This window comes from Hypomesus transpacificus, chromosome 2, assembly GCF_021917145.1.
Source record: "Hypomesus transpacificus isolate Combined female chromosome 2, fHypTra1, whole genome shotgun sequence".
NCBI lineage: Eukaryota > Metazoa > Chordata > Actinopteri > Osmeriformes > Osmeridae > Hypomesus > Hypomesus transpacificus.
In genome coordinates, this window is record NC_061061.1 from 13,600,785 (window position 1) to 13,626,946 (window position 26,162).

The following is a 26,162-nucleotide window of genomic DNA, read 5'->3' on the forward strand; positions in this document are numbered from 1 at the left end:
CTATGTTTATATTGCAAAACTGAAAGTACTCCGACAACTTCAGATTGTTTACACACTTGTTTGTTATGTCATAAATTACTCTACACTATTGCATCTTATATTGAATCTTGAGTTGTTAAAGTATACTTCCAGTTGTTTGCAATGGTAACATAGCTTAGTTAAAACCACTTAACAGTTACATGATTAAGGATTTCAATATTCACAACTTGTTAACTGTTGTGTTTCTTGTATAAAGAGTTGAGAACTCTATTTATTTTATATTACAGTTGCTGGCGAACTCAATGTTACTATCACTAGATAGTTTCTCCTGTTGCATTCATACAGTGTTCCTGTTGCATTCATACAGTCAATATTCCTTTACAAAATTATTAAAAGAGTCAATCCACATTATGGGGTCATTTCTTTTTTAATAATGTTATTCCTGATGTTAACTGGAAGAGATCTTGGCTCTACAATTACTGTATCTCATAAACAATAAACTATCCATGTCTGTTCCATACCATTAATCCAAATTGTTGATTATGGTGATGAACTTTATGTAGTTTCTGTAGACTCAGGTTTACTACCTTACAGTTTCTAGGACATTTGTGCAACTATATTTTGGATAGTAATGTAGGCTATACATTTTCATTTTGAACTAAGCCTACTTATGTTTTTGAGATCATGTTAGAAATCCAAATAACTTGTAAATACCTTTTTTTCTTATTGATGAATATTTTATTGACAAACATTTCTTAAAATCCTTACCAAAGATTTGAGTTAAATCTTGATCCCTAGCTATAACAAACAACAACGTTATAAGCTTCTTAGTTGTTATATTGAAGCTTTAAGTTGCAAGAGTGATTCTTGTTGTTTCTATATTGAGTTGACTGTTGACTTGACCTGATTATTATTTTAGTCCTCTTGTTTACCCGTTTTCTTTTAACCTGTCAACATGATATGTTCTAAGAAATGTACCTTATTGTTGATTTTGATTTTTTTTTAAAATTAATATAGCAATACTATAAATATATAAAAAGTACCGTAAATACTATTTACTCAAATTAGCCGACCTGTGTGTTGCCTTTTAACCAGAATCTGTTTGGCGCTAGCTAGCATTGCAACGCCTGTCGGAAGAGATGGATCTACAGTGGTCTAGACTAGAGGCAAACGGTGATGAAAAAGTACTGTACTGTATTCTATAACAATTTGATTTAGAAAGTTAAATATATGTGCAGTTTACATACTGTCACCTGCAGTTCCCTCCGTTTAATTTAAATAATAGGCTAATATTTACATTAGCTAGCTAGCACTACTAATACATTATGCATTTAGCCTAGCCTTGTGGTTAGCTTAGTTAGCTAGCTAACTTGAGTTCTGCCTTGTCATATAGCTTTATACCTTGCTATGGATACCGTAATCAAAGAACAAGAAATTAGGATCATTATCTTTGACTTATACATATAATACATAAAATAAAACGGAAAGCAAGGCCCTGGACGTCAGCAACCTGTGCACCTAAGTTGGCTAGCTAAAAAAGCTAACCTAGTTGAATGTGAACTTGAATGGAGCCGAGGGATTTGCGTGAAAGTCCTGCCGGTTCCGGAGGCCCCGAAGTCGGGCATTGGAGAGAAGTTCCTGGAGAAGATATCGAAGTGAGGGAGGGTGTATTTCCTGACAAAAAAAGAAACACAAGCAAAGAATCTGTTGACATGGACACCTGCAAGGGACTTGAGCGCGAAGAGAAACAGATGTCTAAAACGGGTGAACAATATAGACACGAGGATGAATTAGACCCCAGAATTCAAGTGAGTAACTACATTCCTAATGTTATTGAACATATACATTTAAACCGTTATCTGGAAAACTCCCGTCGGTGATGCAATCTGATTTCCTCTTTCAGCAGTCATGAATAAACTATTGTATACAGGAAAGATACATTTGCATTATTATATGGTCGTTCTCTGTAGGCTACTTCTTAGTATAGCCTAGCTTACTATCGTACTGTTCCGTCCAACAAATGGAAGTAAGTAACCCATTATGTTTTACAGGAAGAGTTGGAACAACTGAACGAAGCCAGTGCAGAGATCAACAAATTTGAACTCCAGTTGGACGTGGGTGAAGAATACCATGTTATTCTCTGACTGACCTCATCACTAGTACATTTACATTTAGCAACTTTTAATTGAAAAACATTTATCAAAAGTGTGCAGTAAATAAGGACAGTATTGTAATGTAATTGTTTGCTTTTGTCTTTACTTTAGGATGCCAGATCAGGATACAGGAAGATTCTTACTGACTCTGCAAGGAAGCTTAATGCTCACAGCTTGCAACTTGGTACCTGTATAGAGAAAGCCAGGCCCTACTATGAGGCTCGCAGACTTGCCAAAGAGGTATACTAATGTTAACCTAGTGTAACTCGTTGCCCAGTCTGGCTGTGCTCATTTGTGTCTGTATGTAATTGGCTGTTCATTTCTCCAAGGCCCAGCAAGAGACACAAAAGGCTGCACTTAGCTATGAGAGAGCCGTTTCCATGCACACAGCTGCAAGGGAGATGGTGTATGTGGCAGAGCAGGGACTGCTGGCAGACGGCAGGAACACCCTGGACCCCACCTGGCAGGAGATGCTTAATCATGCCACCTCTAAGGTAAAGTAACTCTCCAACCCATATCCATGTAGACACTTTTAAACATATCTGTTTCAAGAATATTCAAATAAAGTCGTAAACATGGTCCTATATTACAAATAGCGGATGACTTGTAACTGAGTAGATGTGGTTTCTAGGTCAATGAAGCAGAGGAAGAGCGTCTGCGTAGTGAACGAGAGCACATGCGTGTCACCCATGCCTGCCAGGAGGCAGAGGCCCGGGTTCAGACCTTACAGAAAGCTCTCAAGCGGGTCATCGTCAAGTCCAAACCTTACTTTGAGCTCAAGGCCCAGTTCAACAACATACTTGAGGTAAATAATACTTTCTAAACTTAGTGTTTTTCTTTTTGCCTTGTAGTCTGCACAGTAGCTGCACCTAGAGCCCTATGAAATCATTTTATTTCTGATTTTCCGGAATGCCCTTTCAAAAATCTTTATTTTATTTTTTTAAGCACCAGCAGGTGCTTACAGAATACTAACATACTAACAGAATAAATATGTGTAAATCTTTAAAAGAAAAAGAAAATTCATCTGTATGAGAGTGTGGGGCTTTTCTAACTGTCTGTCCAACGTGATCAACTTTAATTCAAGACCAGGGATATTGCTGTTATATAGGCCTACCACTTGTAAGTGGAATGTACTCAGCTTATGTCTGTTCTTCGTTCTTCTATTTGTCTTTGTGTCACTTCAGGAGCACAAAACCAAAGTGATGCAGCTGGAGGGAAAGGTGGCCAAAGTAAAATCCTGCTACTCAATCGCCTTACGCAACCTGGAGAAAATCAGTGAGCAGATTCATGCTCAGAGAGTGGAGGACCAAGTTCAGGGAGGATCAACCACAACCTTTGAAGGACGGAGTCCCCCTGTGGGTGCGGAGTCGGACAATGTCATGGGGGCAGAGGGAGAAGCGTTTAGAGTAGGGACAGCTGAAAATGAGAGAGTGGATGGGAGTGAGATGGCAAATGAAAAAAACAAGCAGGAGGGGAAATACATTGAGAGAGCTGAGACTGAGTGTGGAAGGGAGACGGAGAGGGCGGGGTCGGATTCCCTTTCCGTCTTCAGCCTGCAAACGATTGCATCAGACTTGGAGAAATGTGATTCCGTTGAACACCTCGGGGACTTCAGCGATGTGGGCAGTGTGACTGGGGAGGATGGAGAGAGAGACGGGACAGGAGGGAAGGACAAAAGGAATAGGCTAACTGATATTACAACTAAAGAGCGCCAACAGCAGTTTCTACAGCAGCATCACCGAAGTTTCAGTTTGTGAAAGCCGAGTTCATCTATTCTAGTTGAGAAAAGAATCGTGTAATAAAAAGTAGGTGGTCTTGTCAACTGTAATGGTAAGAATTACAGTATAAAAAAGTATGAGAAGGGATGCTGACCTGATATAAAATATTACAATCTTAAACAATATTTACACTTGTAAACCCACAAGTATGCTGGCTGAAAATGTATATCAACTATATGACAGGATTGGCCTTGCTGAAATTCCTATTCTTAAATTTTCCTTTCATAAGAGTTGTGTAAAGTATACCTAATGTTGTTGTTTAAGACATGGGAAAAGCACTTTTTTCTGCTCAAAGAAAGAATGACTCAGCCATTTTTGTCACCCTACTTACAGATATGATTGTAAAAAGTTAAGTTATAGTTGTGACTAAAGCTTACACTTACCTGATAGAAAGATACTCCCATGTGAACGAAGAGATTCTTAATGCAATGTTGATACTTCAATAACAATGTTCCATGGGATAGGTATAGCTTGTTCGGTTCCCCCTCTGGATTTTGCCTTGGATAAAACCATCTGCTAAATAAACATATATTTTAGTTTTAGTGTTTCGTAGAATGGCTAAGTGGCTCCCCAGTTAGACATTTAGTTGGCTATGTCTGCTTTCATGAAAAAAGGGAATACAAACCATGGTAAACAAACCCTTCATTCTGTGAATACAGAAGACAAACATTGCTATAATGTTGAACGCTAGTTTGGGTTGCATACCTTTTTGTTTTAAATGATCTGCTGGACAGAATTCCTATGCATAATCAACAACATTTCATATTATACATCAATAAACATCTTACTGAATGCAAATTGAAACCAATTGAAAATTGCATAAATATTCAGATTTCAATGATTTGTGTTGCATGATAAAATACTTAATAGATTGTTCCTAAATTATGCTGCTGAATTATGAAATAAGTCTTATCTTATTTTACCATATAAACTTATGACAGAATGTACACTAATGCCTGACGTAATCTTAAACATGCTATAAACTGTATGTGATATGTATGATATGTGTTAAAACTGCCCAAAATGTTAAGTCACACAACTTCCATCACCAAAACATATCTGGCTGCTCATGGGTGTAATTGTAAAGAACATTTCAACACCTAATTCTTAGAAAATGATTCAGTGGACCCTCAGGATAATTATTTTACTGTCTGACAACATACTAAAGAGTACATTCTAATTAAAAGGACAGCAAAGCTTTCAGGCATTTATTTAGAGTTTTCTAATGGGTTTTAGGATCAAACTGTGCACCAGACAAATTGTTGAAAGTTGATCGTATGCATTTTTTCTATCATTTATGTATAGAATTTCTGTTTTCATGTTTACAAAACAAAAGGTCAGAAATGTAATTGATTTGAACAGAAAACCCCCATTTCATATGAAGATGGCTTTGAGCTGACTTGATTTGAAATGAACCTTGAAACACCACACAAGTCAATGCCTCATGACGTGTATCATTGAACTGATAGTAGCTCTATCTGGTGAAACTGACCAATTTAAGTAATGTGGAACAGCTGTGTTGAAAGAAGTACTTTGAAGTGAGAGACGGGGATGAGGGAAACATTTTTATTCCCATGCTTAAAATAATCAGTAGCAGGAGTGGGACTCATTATCAGTCCTGGAGTTTCATGCCTTAGACTGGCACACTTTAGTTCTCGACTGACTATATTAAAATAATGTAATTAAAACCTCAGAATATAAGTCTGCAATAGTGCACTGTTTTCTGCAGCCTTGTAATTCGATGTATTTGTCAAAAATCTCATAATTTCCAATTCTGCAAATACTGTAGCCTAAGTTTTGCTTAATCATCACCACAAATCTCCCCTTTTTATAAAGCTTTCAAGTCAAGTCAGTTTCATTCATGTATTGCTGAATCATCAGGTATCATTAATTATCTGAGGGAAATTTTCATTGAATAGGTGTACACACTATGCTCTTAAATACTATTAGTTTTTTGAACACTTAATCTGCACAATGACACCTTGCCATATTTGCACTATGTTACCCTTTTTGTATTTTTATATTGTACTGTAGGTAGGGGGTTAAATATTGTCCAAACAACCGAAACAAATTCCCCTATGGTTTAAAGGAAGATGGGAAACTGAACAGTGTATTAGTAGGAACCAAATAATGCCAATACAAACAGAATTACAGTGACCGGTATTTGACTCTTTGGGTTAAAGGGGTCATTGATATAGGTTGTGTGCCTTACCAAAGGCAGGCACCAACACCCAACTATTAAATGAAAACGATTGCATTTAAACTTGACTGAATGAATTCAAAACAATACTGAGGTCTGATCCCCACAGCTGACGCCTATTTATAGAAGCAGGACCATCATTATGATGTTATAGAACATGTGCTTTTAGATTGGTGCAGTGGGCAGGCACTTGACAGATACATACAGGTTTTATAGTACTTGTCTTTTGTAGGCTGTAGGCATGTGAACCTTTGGTCCGTTTTCAGGACTGCTGATATTTTGGATCAGAAGGCTGTCTTTTTTCGACCTGACTGAGTAGCCTACGGGCAGGCTAACTGCATTAAAATCGCATGCCTTTGAACCTTTACATTAGTATAGAATATACTTTATTTGTCATTGTGCATTAGATACTCAAAAAAATGTGCTTGTGCAAAAAACAAAAACAATGCTTACATCCACATACACCCTTCAAAAACACTAAAGCACATTTAAGCATGCTTGCAACCCCACACTCTGACACATGAATATATTAAAAACAAATAGTTGTGTTGGGTGGGGGGTAGGAGGGTTGTGTGGGTATTTAGTCATGTGATGGCCCTGGTGATGAAACTGTTCTGCAGTCTGTGGTGCCCCGGTAGTGCCTTCCGGAGGGTAGCAGAGCGAAGAGATGGTCTGCTGGGTGAGTCTCATCCCTCAAAATACCACCTGCCCGGCGGAGGCAGGGTGTCGTCCAGGGGAGGCAGTGGAAGTCCAATTATTCTCTCAGCAAACCTTATGACCCGACTGAGGGATTTCCTGTCCCTATCATACCATGCAGTGATACAGTATATGATGACACTTTCAATGCAACAGTGATGGTAAAAAGACTTAAACAGCTCGGGACAGCTCTGCATCTGATGGCACAATACCGGTGGCCCTCGCGGGCGCGGCCAAAAAAACAGACCGGCCGGAATTCTCAAGGTGCTCCCGATTAGCCAATCCGGGCCTCCCTGTTCAGTAGTAATACAAGCACTGGTGTTCTCATTCGGTTCCAATGAATCATGTCACGATACAATAATATTCGTTCAACTAAATAAAAGCAATCCCCCCAGCAAAGTCCCCACCCTTGGAGTATTTCCTCGCTATGTGGCTGTTGGACAAGATCAGAACAGGAAACGGCTGCGTGAGAAAAGGATTGCTACGCACGATACGTCCTCATCATGACGTATTGAATTAGAAGATTAGTGAGCGAGAGATGGGGTCGGAGGAAGAAAAATCTGAGTTAGGTCGTGTTTGGTAGAGAATATTTATGTAAATATTTCCCTTCCCACATCTCACTAGGCTACTGAAATAGATGACAAGCTTTGTTCTTTCTAAGACCATATGCATGGGAAATTAGATCTACTGCCAAAACAACAAACATACTTTGCAAGGAGGCACAATTTTACCAAATAGCTTATTCATTCCTAAAAGACGGATTTTTCCTACTGTAATCTTCATTGAGAGCATCTAGTGTTTGTAAGTATGTTATCTATAATAGCCTGCGACATTTTGTGGCTTTCAATGAGCCTGCTGACTATTTAAGTTAGACTATATGGTAATAACAATATTGTTAGCAAGAATGTGATACAGTTAATGCTTTTCATTCAGTGGACAGTGTTTTGCGTGTACTCCATGTTGGCTAAAACGTTGATTCACTCGGTGCTTTTTGTTCAATTGTTGTTTTTTAACTATCTCTACATTTAAAGGTTTACATTGTCAAGTCAGAATTTCTCATCTGAGCTGAGCAAACATTTGAGTCTGGTGAATAGTCTAAACCGGTAGCCTCTTTGATAGGCCATCACGGATTCCCGTGTCAACAAGGACCAGCTGTACCCAGCCGGGAGCTAGCTGTTGGTGGCATGCTCACTACGACCCTCATTAGAACCTATTTGGTAGTGGACACATACAAGTCCCATTCCACGTGCTAGCAATTGTATCATTTATTTGTAGTTTTCTGAAGGCGCTGTAGAGATAGGCTACCAGAATAACCTATTCTGCCTTGGGCGCGTTACTGTTCACAAACCCTTTTCTACTGTCGCTGGCCATGGTACTAAAATGAACAGTGGATCGGCGGTGCCTGTAAAAAGTAGTCCTATGCTTAAATAGGAATATATGTGATCATATCATTGTGTCAAGTGTGCTATTAACCTTAAATAAACATGTCGAATATTTGCAGTACAGTAATGACTAGAACAAGTGTGCTAAAACAAGGCCTTCACTCAACACGGAACTACACTACCAGTGCGGCCATTATCCGGATAGTACTACGCTACCCATGGCACTGAATCTATCTGCTCGTGTCCCTCTTTTCCACTAGTTGATTGTTCACATACAGTTTGCTATTATGTCTCACTGTGTACATCTATCTGGGTATATCTATACCATCCAGTATTGTCCCTGTTTTGCCCTTACTCGGTCTTTTGAACATCCTTCACACCCATGCACCATCTCTCTCTCTCTCTCTCTCTCTCTCTCTCTCTCTCTCTCTCTCTCTCTCTCTCTCTCTCTCTCTCTCTCTGTCTCTCTCTCTCTCTCTTTCTCTCTCACACACACACACACACACACACACACTCACACACAATGTCTACCTACCACCTGCACACACTTATGTATTGTTCCAAAAATACCTCTGTACTAATGAAGTAAACAGCAGTGTTTGTCTTCCACTAGTTGACCCACAATCTGTCTCCCTGTAGCACTTTGTTATTTGACAGTAACAGTAAATTGTATTTTAATCCAGCTATTGCAAAACAGCAATACTTTAGTACACACAGTTGTAGGGTTCTGTGTGAGCACTAATGGCACAATGCTTTTAGACTTGAGTAGGGATGTGTTTAAGGCTTCCCCTAAAGACTAGTTTAGTAGTTGAGTACTGTCAATAGTGCCATAGTGGTTGTGAATTGGCCGTTCTACAATTGTAACAATAGTGTAATACAAAACTGTATTTAGATTTGTACAATTAAATATGTACATTAGCCAACATCCCTGTGTTGCCAGTGTCATATTTATAAAGCATATTTCGCTTTGAGTAATTATAGAAGCAATCAATGCATTTTTTACATGTTATTCCCTATAGATAGTACTCTCACTTTGATACTTTCAAACTCATATACTTACTCAACTTTCACTCCTCTAGGTGATGCAAGGGGATATATACTTTCTCACAGTGACACACTTACTAATTCTTATATTTTTGTCATATGTGTATTTACCTTTCATGGCCTTAAGAATCCTGAAAATCCGTTCTGGTTGTTGAATCATTGGTTAAGCCAAAGATTCACTCCTTTTACTTACTTTCTTTATTTTCCTGAAATGGTGATTTAACTGATTTAGATTTAAAGAAGAGGTACTATGCTATCTTGCTGAAGAACTGTATTATCAACCCTAAGACTTGAATTGTTTACATTATGTTAGCATGTGTTCAATTGTGTGCCAATCATGTGCCATCATCATTAAAGCTTTTAACGAGAATGGGAAATACTTGTCAATGTTGCCCAAAGTACAAATTGTATAACTACAGTACATCAGTAGATATTCTCAGTGTTATAGGCTATACATTTTGTCTCTGAGGAACTTAAAAAGCCTTAATAAAAATGTTCTACTTGAAGTCCTAAAGTGTTCTGATGGGTTTTTAGAAGGTCATCCTACAAGGACAACCAACGAACTAAAATGCTTCTAGGTAGCACCTTTTTCATAAACTGGTTCAAGTTTCAATAAAACCCCTACTACAGCTAAACTCAACCTACACGGGATCACAACATTGTTCATAGGAAGGCTGTTTTCCCTAACTTTGCTATTTTACTGTCATTCTCTTTCTCTCATATCAACCCTCTCTCCCCTTCCCATCTATCTCTCTTTACAGGTCCAGTGATGGCACCGCTATTGTTTCTGATGATTCTGTATTCTATTCCATCTCTTGTTGTGCCCATACATAATTTAACATCTGGAGGTAATTTGTGTGTATGTGCGTGGTATGCCTTTGTGTGATACTGGAGTACTTGAAGTAATATCATCTATAGAGATTGCTAATTGACCTAAATGGAGTATTTTTTTTCTGTGCACAGAGCATTGGATGAAGCCATGATATGATGGAGCTGTACTGTATTCTACTGTATATGGCTGACAATGTTTATTCATAATTACCTTACTGTTCTCCTAATTGTTTTAGGCTGTGCCATCATTCTCCCTCCCAGAGATGGAGGGATTCGTTATAGAGGTCTGACACAAGAGCAGGTACACTATCATCACTCTTAAAACAGGACCATTTTCATGGTCGGAGCACCCCACCCACTACAATGTTCTCAATCAGCATTGTGCATGGTGCATCTCTGATCTTTAAAACATTCAGTTTTTTCCCTAAGGTTATATTCAGACTTTTCACAAACATTATGTCTGGGCATCTCTCTCTCTCTCTCTCTCTCTCTCTCTCTCTCTCTCTCTCTCTCTCTCTCTCTCTCTCTGTCTTTCGCTCGCGCTCTGGCTCTCGCGCTCGCTCTGTCTCTCTGTCTTTCTCTCAACCGCACACACTAAAGATCCCTCTCTTGCTGTAGATCCGAAGTGTCCAGATACTACCAGTGGACTATGAGATTGAATACATATGTCGTGGCAACAGGGTGATAGTGGGGCCCAAAGTCAGGAAATGCCTCCCCAACAGCACATGGACAGACATTATGCAGCACAGCAGATGTTGTGAGTAGACTGGTTGCCTTTGCTGTCTTTCTAAAGTTGTTGGGAAAAAAATACAAAAAAAAATACAACCAAAAGTTTGAGAATAGCTTTCTCTTTTGTGTGAAGTTAATTTTTCCCTCCCTTATTCACTTTCCCCCACCCTCCTCTTCTTCAAATATATTTTGCAACTCAATGTCTCTTTCCCTGTTCCACTCCCACTTACTTCCTCGCCCTCTTTTTAAACTCCAGTGTTGCTGTGCCCCCGTGCATGGATATCTCTGGAGAATGGCCGGGTGACAGTGAAGCCCCCAGGACAACCTGTAGAGGGCAGCATAGTTCACTACAGCTGCAATGCTGGCTTCATCCTGGAGGGCAGGAACATCACCCATTGCACCAAACAGGGAAAGTGGGACTCACCCAAACCTACATGCCTCTGTGAGTAGAAAATTATGTTTGCACTGGGAAATCTAATAGAATTAGACGTTATTGCATTTACATATTTGTGAGTTTCGTCTAAACTTACAATGTATGATCTTGTAACTTTAGCTCATTCTTTACTAATCTTTTATTCATTTAAGACATGATGTTGCTGTTGCAAAACGAAGTACACAGTTCTGAGGGGATTTGTTTGCATCATCTGGCAGAGTTTAACACAAATCTACCCTATATATATATATTTACATGCATAGTTTTATCTCTTGTTAGAATATAATGAGTACATGGATGTAGTTTATGTTGCTCTGAGAATTCCACCCATGGTCTTAGTGGTTCAGTCACTCAGCCATGGGTAATTGACACTACACCAAATATGTATCATGTTCTATTTTATGTGTCATTCACATAACCATACGAATGGTGCATACCTGTCTTTTTTGGTCGCGGTTTATTAATCAAATGTTCTCTTCTTTTTTTTGCTAATCAAAGATGACAAAAATTATACAGGTAGGAAATACACATTTTGCCATGCACGCATACTGTACATCATGTATTCAGTATTGAGAAAGAAAGTTGCCTCAAATGGGATTGTTTATAATAAAATCTATCCAACAATTGCAACATTTAATCCGTGTAATTTCAAATTAGCCAGGTAAAACAATATACTGCTCAGATATTGATTGATCTGATAAGCAGGCACATAGTCTAAACACAAAGAATAGTCTTTAAAATACAGTTTGGTCATAATTTATGATAAATTATATCTGTTTTATTATTTATCTGATTATCTAAATATTTTGTAAACCTCTCTCTAGCTCTCTCTCTCTCTCTCTCTCTCTCTCTCTCTCTCTCTCTCTCTCTCTCTCTCTCTCTCTCTCTCTCTCTCACTCACTCACTCTCTCGCTCCCCATCTCTCTCCCTCTGTCACACACACAAACACGACTGTACATCACAGCCTCTTTTCAATGCTGCAGAGAAGAAATTGCACAAATCTCTAGAGCTGGTCGTGGTTTATTCCGCGGAATTTTGTTTTATCTTCAATTTGAATATGGAGTTGCCGACTCGGTTTTGAGTGGTCGCGCGGATCATTATGCCTTCGCAAGTAGTGGTTTATTCTTTTAGGCTATTTTAGTCAGCAAGTTGTTAATCGAAATGGGAATCTACGACTTATATTACGGAAAATAGTCTAAATTTTGTATAGTAGCCTACCCCAAAAAACAAGTGTAAGGACTGTCACGCGACTTGACAGCTTTGTTGTTTCTCGTAGTTTAGGCAATGCCCAGCATAGCTTAATTCACCAAATAATATATCAACTTGTTGTTGAACTGGAAAGGCAAACAAATAGGCCACAGGTCTGCATTTGCGTGTATTAGAAAGCTCGCATGTGAAATATAATTAAAAGGTTTGGTAGCCTGGCCCCAACAACATGGGAAATTATTCAACATTTATGTAATATTACAATTACATGAATTAATTTGACTGGAAATCCACTGCTGTCATTTTTTACTTTTTAAATTACAGCAGAATAAGTGTGGCGCTTATTTATGATGTCGTTCAGTTTTTTTGCAAAGAGTTTTGTCGATTAAACTCCAGCGTTAAAGAGACATGCTATTGTAAACATAAAAGAGAACATTATCAAACCTGCCATTAGCCTACCCCAGCAGGAACTTAACCACAGTATCGGTGTGATATTGCACCTGTTCATCTTACCGGATAATCATGGTGTCTGGGAAGGCACGGCGACAACTATCCAGGGTTGCATCTAGTCGTGCTATTTTCTTCTGGGCATCGGTCAACTTGGTTCTTCTCTTCTGGCCATGTCCGTCCTCAGGAAAGAAGAAATTATACATCGGCGCTTTGTTTCCCATGAGTGGAGGTTGGCCGGGTGGCCAGGCATGTTGGCCTTCTGCGCAGATGGCCTTGGATCTTGTGAACAACAGGAGTGACATTCTTCCTGACTATGAACTGGAGCTCATACACTACGACAGTATGGTGAGTGTCGGTATGGAAAGGGAAGTTGTCAAACACACCACGATGTTTTATTTAGTTTTTGAAAGTTTAAATATATGAATGATAAGACAATTACAAGGATACGACTAACAATTTCCCTAATGCATTTGAATTTGAGCAGGCTTCAAATGCAAAAAAATCTGTCAGGCACATTTGTTTTGTAATTTCATAGGATCTGTCAATTGAAAACTGCCTACATAATTGATGTGCACAAGGTATAAACCATAAATTATAAATGAATACAGGATGAGCTAGACACAGGGAGTCACTGTCACTTTACAATTGGCAATTAGTTGACGATGCTCGGTGTTACAATTGGACCATAAACTGATCAATATTCTCAATCTAAGGCACCAATATAAAACCCCCTCTGCTGGTTTCTTCTTTACTTAGGCTTGACAAGACAATTTCATATTTTAACTCTTGAAGTTCTGTATATCAATAGTTTTATACTATAGCAGCCTTGAACACCAGCATGGTCAGGAAACATGTGTGACATGGTGAGTGAGCACTACAAGGTTGGTTCTGATTGGTGTAAAAGGCTCTACATTGGAAAGTATAGGGAAGAAGGGGGAAAAAAGTTGTCATGGCAACATAGTAAATAGTGTAGCAATCATTGAAACAATCAGATTTAATTGAATGTTTTTTCCAGTAACAAATGTGTAGTTAATATTTTAAATGATCTTAAAGTATAATATCCACACGCGGATGTTGGACATAAATCCAGTGCAACTACCATTCATCAATAAGGGATCATAGACTACATGACTTGTATCAACAACAGACACCTCTGACCCCAGAAGAATACAATGTATTTGACATGGACAGGTTGAGGGAATTATTTCGAATTGGTTGATCATAGGATCATTTAAGACTTCAAAGGAAAAATCTAGTGAAATTAAGCAAATTAAATTCATTCCTCAATTCGGTGGATACTATGTGATGCTATATTAAGAATTGCTTAGCGACAAGGCTGTCTGGTTTAAATGTTAATTACAAACTTGCTTGGGGGAGAAATAAAAGTATGAGTGTAAACAGACCACATTAAAACTAGGTATCCATTCTCAATTAGCCAGTGAAAAATGTATATGGTCAACTACCGAATACCTACACACAAAGTAAAATATTTGCATCTGGTTTGAATTTACATATCATCATGTTTACAGCATTAGCAACTGTAGTTGTGAGCTTTCAGACATATGAGTGATATAGCCTCAGAAACATCAGTGGCAATGAAATGTACGGTTGAATAATAAAGCACTGGATAATCACATCAAGTTCTTAAACAATGTCGAGTAACTTCAAAATAAGTCTGTCCTCATCTGTGTGGTATAAGAACTCCTTTGATTGTGCGAGGGATAGTGTTTGACCATTTACAGCCCTCAGAGATATGTATACACAGACATATGCTTACCCTCCCTTCCTATTCCTTTGCCTTGAACATTTCAAAGTGGTGACTGCAAACTTTGATCAATTATTCAATTAGATGGAGGGACAGAAAGGTAGAGCAATCGTTTAATGAGACGCTTTCTCACTTCCTCCTTTTTAATTGGCAACAAGAACATCATAAGATGATGGGGATGACAAATCCACATGAATCCACGTTGATATATTTAATACAACACTATAGTGGTGCTTGAGACTTAAATATAACTCCACGGCCATTATTATGTACTTGTACTTGAGAGTGTGTGCTTGTGTGAACAGTGCCATTGTTGTAGTGCTATTGCTGTTTCAGGGCCACAGGCAGAACCAGTACTGTAGGTTAGTTGCATTTGGCTGTGTGTGTGGACGGGGTGGAAGTCATTCAAGTCAATCAAAGAAGTTTAAGCCAGTGAAAGAGGTGTGAGTGGAAATGGTGATGACCCGAGCTGGAGGTTGAAGCCAGACCTCCAAGAGTAAAGCAATATGGGAGAAATGTCTGACTTATAACAGTGTGGATAAGTGTGAGTTTGAGACTGTGACTAGAAAAAGTAAGATAGTCGCAGTACACCACTCTTAATTAAAATATGGTTGTGGTAACAGTATTATCATTACAATATATATATATATATATAAGTTCTATATTAAAATAAGAAATCATGGATATTCTGGGATATTCTACAGACTTACTGAGCCTACACACTCATTACAAAACGAACAACGACACCCACCTCTGAGATTAATTTCTGCTAACAGAATCACATCATTCACATTTTGACACCCATATCAACCATAAAGTCACAGTTGGCATTTAACACTATTGGTTGTGACACTCGGCTGTAATGCATGAGAGCTCTGTCACCCCCTACCCAGTAAATCACCATTAGACGTGTCAGCCTTACTTAACACTGGCCCAACTGAAGACTGGGTAGTGTGATGTCTTATTAGGACTGTCTGTGATCATTTATTACTGACGGGACCATCTTTAGATCTTTTAATGAGTTGGTCATTATGTGACAGGGTTTATGCTACTCAGGGCCAGACCCAGGCATTGTCAGTTTAGATGGTCTTTTATTGAAAAGGAATGGTACCTAACAGGAATAGTAAAAAAAAAACTATATATATACAGTATTTATATATGATATTATATGCTTGACTGTGTGTTTGTGTCTGTGTATGTAACATAAAACTGTTGTAATTTTACTTTTTCATTCCTCTCACACGTCTCTATAAATATACCCTTCTTTCCTCCCTTTCTCCATCCTCTCCCTCTCTGTCTCTCCTGTCCATTCTTCCTGTTCTATCTACTTCCATCTTTCTGACAGTGTGATCCAGGTGAGGCCACTAAGCTGCTCTATGACCTGCTTTACACAGAGCCCATTAAGATAGTTTTAATGCCTGGCTGTAGCTCCGTCTCCACCCTGGTGGCTGAGGCTGCGCGCATGTGGAATCTCATTGTGGTGCGTATACTTGTTTGAAAACTTCTGCATTTGTCTCTTGCTTCATTAGCTATGCTATTTTCCCTCTTCTATTCTTGCTCTAACCTCGTAAAAATTTTATCGTTTTTATTGACAGTAGACCACCTGTTTTGCCTTCAGAGCATTGCTGAATGTCCAACATGCTCATTGTTGTAGAGTAATATTGGGGCATCCCTTGTGGACTGGAATCCACAAATGACAAACGTTTGTTCATGTGTTGATTTGAAAGTAGAAAGTTGAAAGCCTTTATCGTTTCCCAAAAGTCTACCTATGCTCTTGTAGCTTTGTTCAATTTCATTTCATATGTGTCTGTCGTGGGTGTGGCCAAGTATATGTATGTGTTTGCTTGTGTGTCCTGTATGTGTATAGCTTTTTATGTGTTGCTTTGTGTTTGTGTTTTTTTTGTCAGAACTTTCCCCTCACCCTACTTGACATGCACATAGCTTCAGTCATAAATACATTGTGTATATCTTTGATTTTGTTGAGTAATACTTAGTATATAATCTCTCTCTCTCTCTCTCTCTCTCTCTCTCTCTCTCTCTCTCTCTCTCTCTCTCTCTCTCTCTCTCTCTCTATCTATCTCTCTCTCAGCTGTCCTATGGCTCCAGCTCTCCAGCTTTGTCCAACCGCCAGCGTTTTCCAACATTTTTCCGTACCCACCCCTCGGCCACCCTGCATAACCCTACCAGAGTTAGGCTCTTCCAGAAGTGGAAATGGACCAAGATTGCCACCATTCAACAAACCACAGAAGTCTTTACATCTGTCAGTGACTTTCTTTAGCTCTTTTTTACTTGCTTAACTTGATTCATATTTCCTTTTTCTAATGAGCAGTGAATGTTAGTATTTTCCATGTCTGAGATTTTATATCTCTTTCTTTCTTTTCTTTTAGCTTTATATTCAAGTTGTTACTGATTGTGGAACATTTTATTTAGCTTTGGCACCGTGCTGGTACTTCTTAAACTCACTCATTTTGTCTATGTTATGTTAAATTCCTCTTTGTCCTCTCAACCGTTTCATCCCCCTCTATGTTCTCTCTGATTTTCATCCCCCCCTCCTCTTTCTCCCACTGTCTATCTTTCTCTTTCTCCTATTTTTCATGTTCTCCTTCTCCCATCTTTCTCTTGCTATATACCTCCCTTTCATCTAGACTCTGGATGATCTGGAGCAGAGGGTAAAGGAGGCTGGAATAGAGATCAGTGTGAGACAGAGCTTCCTCACCGACCCTGCTGTCGCTGTCAAGAACCTCAAGGTGCTTTGATTAAATATTCAAACGGGCTGCTGACTCTGTCCCTTGCTCACAGCTGTGTGCCCTAGCGTTAGCAAAGAGTTGATGGAGGGAAGTCTTGCAGGGGAGCTAATTGGCAACTTCAAAAGCAAGATGTGCAAACTTCATATGTCAAGCACAATGTGAACAGTATCAAAATAGATTGTGTCGTGCTGTTTTTGTTACAGTTACTAAATGTTGCTTCTTGGTTTTGATGATCTAGCGCCAGGATGCTAGAATCATAGTGGGACTTTTCTACGAGACTGAAGCAAGGAAAGTGTTTTGTGAGGTGAGTTGGTTTCTTAGATGTCATAAATTAAAAAAATGAAATCTGGAAGTATCATCTTTTCTTCTCTCTTCTAAATCAATATGCTTCACTTCTGTCTCTCGCCATGCTCTCAGGTATTCAAAGAGAAGCTCTTTGGGAAGAAGTATGTGTGGTTTCTGATTGGTTGGTATGCTGACAACTGGTTCAAGATCAAAGACCCATCCATCAACTGCACAGTGGAGAATATGACTGAGGCTGTGGAGGGACATGTCACCACTGAGATTGTCATGCTGAATCCTGAGACTGTCCGCGGTGCATCCAATCTGGTGAGCGCTAGTCCTGGGTAAAAAACTATCTAATCTAGATTTTGAAAGTATTTGCGGTAAACAATATTTGAGTTACCTGAAGGTTCTGTACTTTTTTGGGTTATTCCAATGCCTATTTCAGAATTGTACTGAATTGCTGTCCATTCCTCCCCTTCTTCTTTCCCTCCCCTCAATTCATCCATGTTGGTTGCATTCTTGTTGTTTTGCTATAGAAACAATGTCAATATATAATGTAAGAAAGACTTAGCTGCAGGTGGCTACAGGATTAGTGAGGACCCGTCTCTCTTTGTATTCTCCCATCAGACGTCTCAGGAATTCCTGGGCCAGCTGATGTCCCGGCTAGGGGGAATGAACCCAGAGGAGACCGGGGGGTTCCAGGAGGCCCCTCTGGCCTATGATGCTGTGTGGGCCTTGGCCCTGGCCCTCAATAAGACTGTTGCCCCTCTCAAAGCCAAGGGCCGCAGGTTGGAAGACTTCAACTACAACAACCATGACATCACCGCTGAGATCTATAGGGCACTCAACACCAGCTCGTTTGAAGGAGTATCGGTGAGTGAAGGAGTAAACATGTTTTAAATCATGTTGTCTTATAGTTCAAATTGCATACACTGACCTGACATCTGATTTACACCAATTGTCGTATGAATGTCACAATATATTGTGTTTGATGACGACATCCATGATTTAACCTTTAAACATTGATTAAAATTGAAATAAAGATCATATAATTAAATGTTCTTGTTTATCCTCCAGGGTCATGTAGTATTTGATGCTCAGGGTTCCAGAATGGCAATGACTCTTATTGAGCAGTTGCAAGGTACAGTAACAACAAACTCAACTACCGTATTTGCATCCTCCGTGTCTCTTGAACTATCTAATGTAGTGTTCATGATTATGAATGTATTTATCTTTCAGTTCATTCATAATTATTCAATGTGTGCCTTCTATTTTTCCTGCTGTGTAGGTGGAAGCTATAAGAAAATTGGATACTATGACAGTTCTCAAAAGAATCTTTCCTGGTTTGGCAATGACAAGTGGATAGGTGAGGTGGTGTTGAACTCTATCATGTTCTATGCGTGTCTTTGCATCTCTTAGTCTGACTCAAATTCATGTATGTATCGCCACTGCTATGACTATGTACTGTTTGTACCTTGGATTTCAAGAAAATCAAGAAAAAGAGAAAAGGGTTTTAATAGTAAAATACATCAAATGGCAGGACTGCTTTTCCCCACTACCATACACATACTGTACACACACATATATTCAAACAGATGTCTCTCCAGTTTGAAGAAAGAAGTGTCAGATGTCAGTCCCATCAATGTCACAACATTACTAAAACCATAAACAATATTTTCTGATTTGCTTTCCCTTTATCTGTCCCTCGCCTCTTTCTCTCTCAGGTGCCGGGCCCCCTGCAGACCAAACTATGGTAATAGAAGAGTATAGGTTCTTATCTCAGAAGCTGTTTGCGGCCGTGTCTGTCTTTGCTGGCCTGGGCATCGTCCTAGGGATAGTGTGTCTGACCTTCAACATCTACAACAGTAACGTGAGGTAGGCAGGCTGAAAATAAACTCATTGTAACAATATGTCAGGGAATAAAGAATAGAAAATCAACTAGCATATTCAACTACATTAATATATATATACAACATGTTGTTTCCCCTCACTTGTGTCGTAGATACATTCAGAACTCACAGCCCTATCTTAACAACATGACTGCTGTGGGCTGTATGATGGCCCTGGCAGCTGTATTCCCACTGGGAATAGATGGACACCATATCCACAGATCCCAGTTTCCAGTGGTCTGCCAGGTAGGTTAAAGTGAAAGTGAGTCATCAGCTCTCTTTCTTTCACTTTGCACTTGAAATACTGCACAATGGGGTTTACCAAGATGGACTTGGGGATTTCTGGCTACAATTACAGAGCCATAGATCTTATTTAAAAAAAAGGATATACAGTATATATATATATATATTATTTTTATGTCTCACACCTGCTTCTAATCTTGCATATTTATACTTCCCTATCTTGTCATCTAGTTTCGTCTTTGGCTGCTGGGGCTGGGCTTCAGTCTGGCCTATGGGAGCATGTTCACCAAGATCTGGTGGGTTCACACTCTCTTCACAAAGAAGGAGGAAAAGAAAGAAAAGAAGAAGGTGAGCAGCTGAAGGGCTAAAGAGTAGAGAAGCTTTGGAGCTAAATGATGTGAAGCTCATAAAAGCCTATCAATAAGCTAACCCAAGATTGCATAAACAAGGTTTCTGGAATTTAGTTAGAGCTGTAATAGTCATTTACATTTCAGAAACTGTAACCCACTATTATTTTATTTTTTAGGTAAATGTTTTTCCCCACAGTCTTTACAGTAGACTCATACACATACACATTCAGTTTGAGAGCTACATCATTTTGATTAAAACAAATAGTTTTCTAATGTGTACTTTTTCAGGTTATGCCAATAACCATTAACATGACTATGACACAGTGGTAACTGCAAAATGCATATTACAAGTCTGTTTATTTTGGGGCTAAATGTTTATACCAATCAATAGCAATTTTTCACTATTTACATACATATACAATCACATGTTCACGCCACACACGTTGTGTGTATACAGTTCTACCTTTACAAACCATTTATCATTGTTTGTGGACTTATTACAATACCCTTGGATTGTGACTAATTCCCTGTTTGTATCCAAGCAGCACCTGGAACCATGGAAACTCTATGCAACAGTTGGAGTATTACTGGCCATAGATGTCCTGTCACTCATGATTTGGCAGATTGTTGATCCTCTTCACATTACAGTTGAGGTACAGACATTCCGCATAGAGTTGGATTTCCTTCAAGTGTATCACAGTTGCTTTGGATGAAAGCATCTGCTAAATAAATAAATGTAAATGTAGTTATGCTGACATAGACTTGTGACTGGGGTGTAGTGTAGCATCTATTGTTTATATGAATCTACGGACGTGTATACTGTTAAAACTATGCACATCTGACCCTTGATCTACTGCTATTTGTATGTCGCTATGGATAAAAGCATCTGCTCAATGAGTCAAATCGAATGTGTAGAATGTGTATGCTTCTCCAACTCCATCACGCTTTCTTACTTTGTGAGTAGAAGTTCACCAAGGAGGCACCTAAAGGAGATTTAGATGTCCTGATTCAGCCTTTGCTGGAGCACTGCAGCTCGGAGAAGATGAACACATGGCTGGGTAGTGCTTCTCTATATGTATTATGGCTATCACCAATTGTCTGTTTGGAATTGTCTGTGCTATTTCCACACATTGGGAATGTTTACCTGGTATTTCCATTTGCAAATTAATCCTTGTGTGGTGTTCACTAAATTATGATTACTATTCTCAATGTTCACTAATGCCATTTTTGTAGAACAAAATAGAAAAATAATATATAGGTTGAAATATGTACAATAACCTCGGTCAAGTGTGTAACATACTGTGTGTGTGTCTGTTCTGTTTGGTTTCTTCTTCTCCTTCTCTGTGGTCCAGGTGTGGTGTATGGCTACAAGGGGTTATTGTTGTTATTGGGGATATTTCTGGCCTATGAGACTAAGTCCGTTTCCACAGAGAAGATCAACGACCACCGAGCCGTTGGGATGGCTATTTACAACGTAGCTGTGAGTCCAATCTGTCTCTTTTTGGAGACCAATATTAAGTCTCCGTATTGATGAACAGAGGCTTGAAGAATCAGCAGCTTGTGCAGTGCTGGCTCTATTTATACGATGACTTTGACTTGGGATGTTTCTCAGAAAGATAATCAAATGCCCTTAGCCTAACTTTATTCCCCCTTTCTCTGTATTCCTTGATCACTAACTCATTATATGCCATTTTTTCAACCTTACTCTTTCTATTTTTCCCTATACTGTACTCTCCTTCTCTTTTACTAATCTCCCCACTGTCTTTACCTCATTCCTCCCTCTTACTCCTCTATTTCTGTCTCTCTGTTCCATCACTCTCTCCCCACCTCCCCTGTTTCACCCCTTCGACACACATCCTCCCCCCTCTTCCCCCCCCCCCACCTCTCTCTCTCTCTCCCTCTCTGCAGGTGTTGTGCATGATCACAGCCCCAGTGACTATGATCCTCACCTCCCAGCAGGACGCCTCCTTTGCCTTCGCCTCTCTGGCTATCGTCTTCTCTGTCTATATCACTTTAGTGGTGCTCTTTGTACCCAAGGTACAGCAACTAGGACTGCCAACCAGAGTCTTCTACAGATTTCCCTTTAAACCGATTGGCTGTTTCAATCTACTTCCTGGATTTCCCCTTAAACCGATTGGCTGTTTCAATCTGCTTCCTGTGCCCCTGTAGATCCGCAGGCTGGTGACACGCGGTGAGTGGCAGTCAGAGCAGCAGGACACTCTGAAGACGGGCTCGTCCACCAACAACAACGACGAGGAGAAGTCCCGCCAGCTGGAGAGAGAGAATAGGGAGCTGCAGAAAATCATTCAGGAGGTACACACGTGCAACCCAAACCCCGACAAGCCCACACGATTTGATTAGAAATTCGCCAAACTGTTGTCCTTGTCAAACTACTTTGTTTTAGGACATTCACAATAAGGAACTCGTGTGAATGTCGGGAAAATCGTATGGTCCAATCCTCTCTTGTCTTTTTCAGAAAGAAGAGAAGGTGTCTGAGCTACGCAATCAGCTGGCTGAAAGACAAGCCCTGCGCAACCGTAGACGACCATCTTCGGGGCAGAATCAAAGCCAAAATAGCCCACCTCTGCCATCTTCCCAGCCTGACCCCAAATCCAACCTACCCCCACCAGGGTACCCCAACCCCAATCACTCCCTCCCGCCTTCTTTCTCTAACTCCTCCAACGTCTACCAAGCAGACAAGATAAGCCGTAACCACTGCCACAACAGTCAAATTCCCTTGCTGTACAAGTAAGGTGAATACCGATGTGAGGTGGGACTATAGCACATGCATGGAGAGAAGCACACATTCACCCTAGCAAAGGCAATTGCAACTTTCACTTGTAGTGAACCAATGAGCACAAGTCTGACAGCACTGACATTTTGTGATAAAGTGGAAGCAAAAAACATGAGGGCTTTCACCAGGCAGCTGTCGAAAATCACCCATGCGACTTGTCCTGTACTCACTATTTTTATCACACTGTGTAAGTATAGCTAAGGCAATTGTGTCCAGTAATGCAGAGGAAAAGCACTTCTCAGATAAACATTTCATATGGGGAGAAAATGGAAAGATCATCCTTTCATTCTTTCCTTTTGTTTGTTATCTTATTCTGTTGTGGACTTGTCTTATGGAACCCTTAGGGACTTTGTGTATGACTATATTACATACTTCATAAATTTCTGTCTTCAATTAGCACATGGTAATTTATATCACTGCCATGATTACATGTTACATGTTGTTTTATGGTAATATTGTTAAAACTGTAAAATTCTCTGGCTTTTAAATCAATAACGAAAAGCAGAAGAGAAGGTGTTTAATATAATAATGTGAGAATGAGAACAATAGAATGTGCACATAATAATACTAATAAAAATGAATAGCCATATGAAAATAATTTAAAAGCAGTTTGCGACACCAGAAAGAGTTTGCTGTATCTATATTCACGAACAGATTTGTATATCTTAAATCTAGTTTACATCCAATTCCTTTGCTGTTGTATGATCATGCTTGTATAAAGTCCATTGGATTGGAAAATATTGTGTCATTGTAAACCAATGACATCAAAAGTGCATTATTGTTTGACCTACCTAAAAACTGTATTTACATTTCAATCAAGTACTTCCTTTTCAGTACTTTATATATATTATTTATTCTGTTCTTCCATTGATAATTAATTAATTTTATTATTAGATGTTTTGTGTCTCAAATTGATTTATTATTATCAAAAAGACAATCTTTATTTTACTTGCTGAAGTTAGGTCTGTCTGGTGTTTATTGTTTATTTTGAAACAGATATTTACCTTCATAAAAATTGTATTTGTAAAGAATTCTGATATATTTATTTAACTGTTAATCTATATAAACTATTTCATTCATGAGCTATTTCACAACTGTACAACTGAAATTGTATTATTATACAGCAAGGAGATTGAACAGCTTTATTGGCTATGTAACAATACTGACCAAGTATGTATTTCATTGTGCACTTTAACAAAACAAGGTTGTCCCTTGTAAGGGTTGTGTTGCTGTTATTACAATACATTTTAGCTCAGGGTATGGAAAAGTAAGACATTTTGTGTTGATATATGTCACAGGTTAATGAATGAAATAGTAAAGTGATTAACTTTAGAAGCACCATTGTGTGATAAATGAATAAGGAGATGATTTAGGGCAATACACTATACTGGAACATGTATAACACTATAGATTTGGAAGCATTTGTATTCACTGTATTTACAATTTTAAATGTTAATATATTTGAGATAAGTATATGTATGCAAATACAGTGTATGGCTATTATGGTATAATAAAAACAATATTTTTCACTGGGTTCACTTGTGTGTGTTTAGACTTAAAACTCTGCTTATCTTCTGGTAGGTAATTCCTCAACAGTCACACGTCCTGTCCTCAGGGTCACTCTACACATCACCAGGTTTAAGTTTTCTAAGAGTTCTTCTATGGCATGTTGTTCTGCCTTGTTTTGCTACCCACTCAAAAATAAACTTTTTTTTTTGTGGGGCAAAAACTGTGTACAACACACAGGGGAAACTCCAGAGATGTCACACCTTTGGTGGAAATAGCACAACCGTTTCTGAAGACAGTTTGAGGGGGAAGAAAAGTAGCATGAGTCATGTCACGCGTAATAAACAATGTCACTTTTAGGATGAGAACATGGAAGCCCAGAAGTCCAAAGTTTGTATTTTACCACTGGTTTCTGATGCATACATTCTGAAACAAAAACAGACTTTCTTTCTACTGATCTATTTCACTCTCTTGTTGTCATTCAATTGATTTCCTCTACTCATTGACAGGCTGACTGAGGGGTGAAAACTAATTGTACTTTGTGTGGGTTTCTGCGTCTGTATATGTTCCGTTGCTGTAGTCTTACATTCCTCCAGCTTTGCTTTTCTCATAGTGGTTCGTCAATTGCTTTGTAGCCAATTACAGTGTAGCCTCCGTGGTTGCCATCTATTAATAATGTCTTTGTCTTTTGGTCTTTGTGATTTGTGAGTGATTGTTTTGTGTGCTCATAAAAGTCAACTGCAAAAACCTTCTGCAACAGTCCAAGACCCACAAACTTGTAATTTCATTCTGCAATGCCCAAACCTATTTTCCTTCAACTAAACAAAGGCACGAGGACAGCTATTAATCTAGCTATCTCAACCCATTGATAATAAAGTTATTTAGAATAAATACTGTATGTCAAAGTGTATCTAAAAACTTTTACATACAACTAGGATTTGAGAGCGCTTTGAACATGCTCTCATCAAGGGCGTAATTATATGGGGGGACAGGGGGACACATCCCCCCCAATATTTAAAGAAGGGCAATTTGTCCTCCCCAATATTTGTTCCCACTGTATGAGGGCAATATCAATATGACTGCTGGTCCGAAAATATCAAATCCCGGACAGTCTATTTCCCAAATCCATACGACTTGCCTTACACTATACATTAACGAAACCCATTTCGCCTAAAATCAATGTAATGTATTCCCTATACCTTAAGCACCGTCAATGAGTGAGTTAGCAGCGCAACATCAGACAGACATTTGGAACATATTTATGGATTGTAAATGTCCAGTATATGGCTAACATAATCCCTGAGATAACGACTGACTAGGTGAATTTCACTACAATTATGAAATGTAGAATTAATGCGAATTTCGATTGCAATACTATACAGCTTGTATGAATGGGACTTTTGACAAGCTAGCTGACAGCAACCTATACAAACTTGTAGCCTGGCTTTACATTAAACTGGGATAGCAGTCAGTGACAGACAAGTCAAACGTACCAAACCCAGCTTTGGCAGCGTTTTGGGCTACGTTCTTGTTCTCTGAATTGGGCTATCTAGCAAGTTATTTTAGAGACCTGCCATTTGTTCTTTCTTCTTTCATCATATTCGTCCCTATGGAATTACGTTGCTGTATTTCGTAGTGGTGGCCAAAAATGAACAACAGAGAAACTTCAGCAACTGACATCCGTAATGTCTTTGGAAGAAGG

General features: G+C 39.0%; 2 protein-coding genes across 2 annotated transcripts; both read left to right on the top strand.

Annotated features, from left to right (window-relative positions):
• The first annotated feature begins 832 nt into the window (after positions 1-832).
• On the top strand, positions 833-5,616 carry sh3bp5la (SH3-binding domain protein 5-like, a). Its single transcript, XM_047031366.1, has 6 exons — positions 833-1,787; positions 2,031-2,093; positions 2,244-2,372; positions 2,462-2,626; positions 2,764-2,937; positions 3,317-5,616. The coding sequence occupies exons 1-6, from the start codon at positions 1,545-1,547 to the stop codon at positions 3,887-3,889; spliced, it is 1,347 nt and encodes a 448-aa protein (XP_046887322.1). The 5' UTR covers positions 833-1,544; the 3' UTR covers positions 3,890-5,616.
• A 1,704-nt stretch (positions 5,617-7,320) lies between these two features.
• Positions 7,321-24,460, top strand: gabbr1a (gamma-aminobutyric acid (GABA) B receptor, 1a). The gene is made up of 24 exons (XM_047036537.1): positions 7,321-7,607; positions 9,994-10,080; positions 10,300-10,364; positions 10,682-10,820; positions 11,049-11,234; positions 11,724-11,741; positions 13,066-13,226; positions 15,992-16,126; positions 16,736-16,906; positions 17,292-17,393; positions 17,632-17,697; positions 17,811-18,002; positions 18,306-18,551; positions 18,756-18,819; positions 18,967-19,044; positions 19,403-19,553; positions 19,681-19,813; positions 20,042-20,158; positions 20,706-20,813; positions 21,125-21,218; positions 21,513-21,640; positions 22,069-22,197; positions 22,330-22,473; positions 22,637-24,460. Exons 2-24 carry the CDS (start codon positions 10,002-10,004, stop codon positions 22,910-22,912), a joined length of 2,982 nt encoding a protein of 993 aa, XP_046892493.1. The 5' UTR covers positions 7,321-7,607; positions 9,994-10,001; the 3' UTR covers positions 22,913-24,460.
• The last annotated feature ends 1,702 nt before the right edge of the window (positions 24,461-26,162 follow it).

Bases quoted from the DNA above. Each gene is read 5' to 3' on its own strand.
- sh3bp5la (XM_047031366.1), top strand. From the start codon at position 1,545: ATGGAGCCGAGGGATTTGCGTGAAAGTCCTGCCGGTTCCGGAGGCCCC. The intron at 1,788-2,030 runs GTGAGTAACTAC...TATGTTTTACAG, and splicing joins AATTAGACCCCAGAATTCAA to GAAGAGTTGGAACAACTGAA. The intron at 2,094-2,243 runs GTGGGTGAAGAA...TCTTTACTTTAG, and splicing joins AATTTGAACTCCAGTTGGAC to GATGCCAGATCAGGATACAG.
- gabbr1a (XM_047036537.1), top strand. From the start codon at position 10,002: ATGGCACCGCTATTGTTTCTGATGATTCTGTATTCTATTCCATCTCTT. The intron at 16,907-17,291 runs GTCAGTGACTTT...CCTTTCATCTAG, and splicing joins CCACAGAAGTCTTTACATCT to ACTCTGGATGATCTGGAGCA. The intron at 19,554-19,680 runs GTAGGCAGGCTG...CTTGTGTCGTAG, and splicing joins ATCTACAACAGTAACGTGAG to ATACATTCAGAACTCACAGC.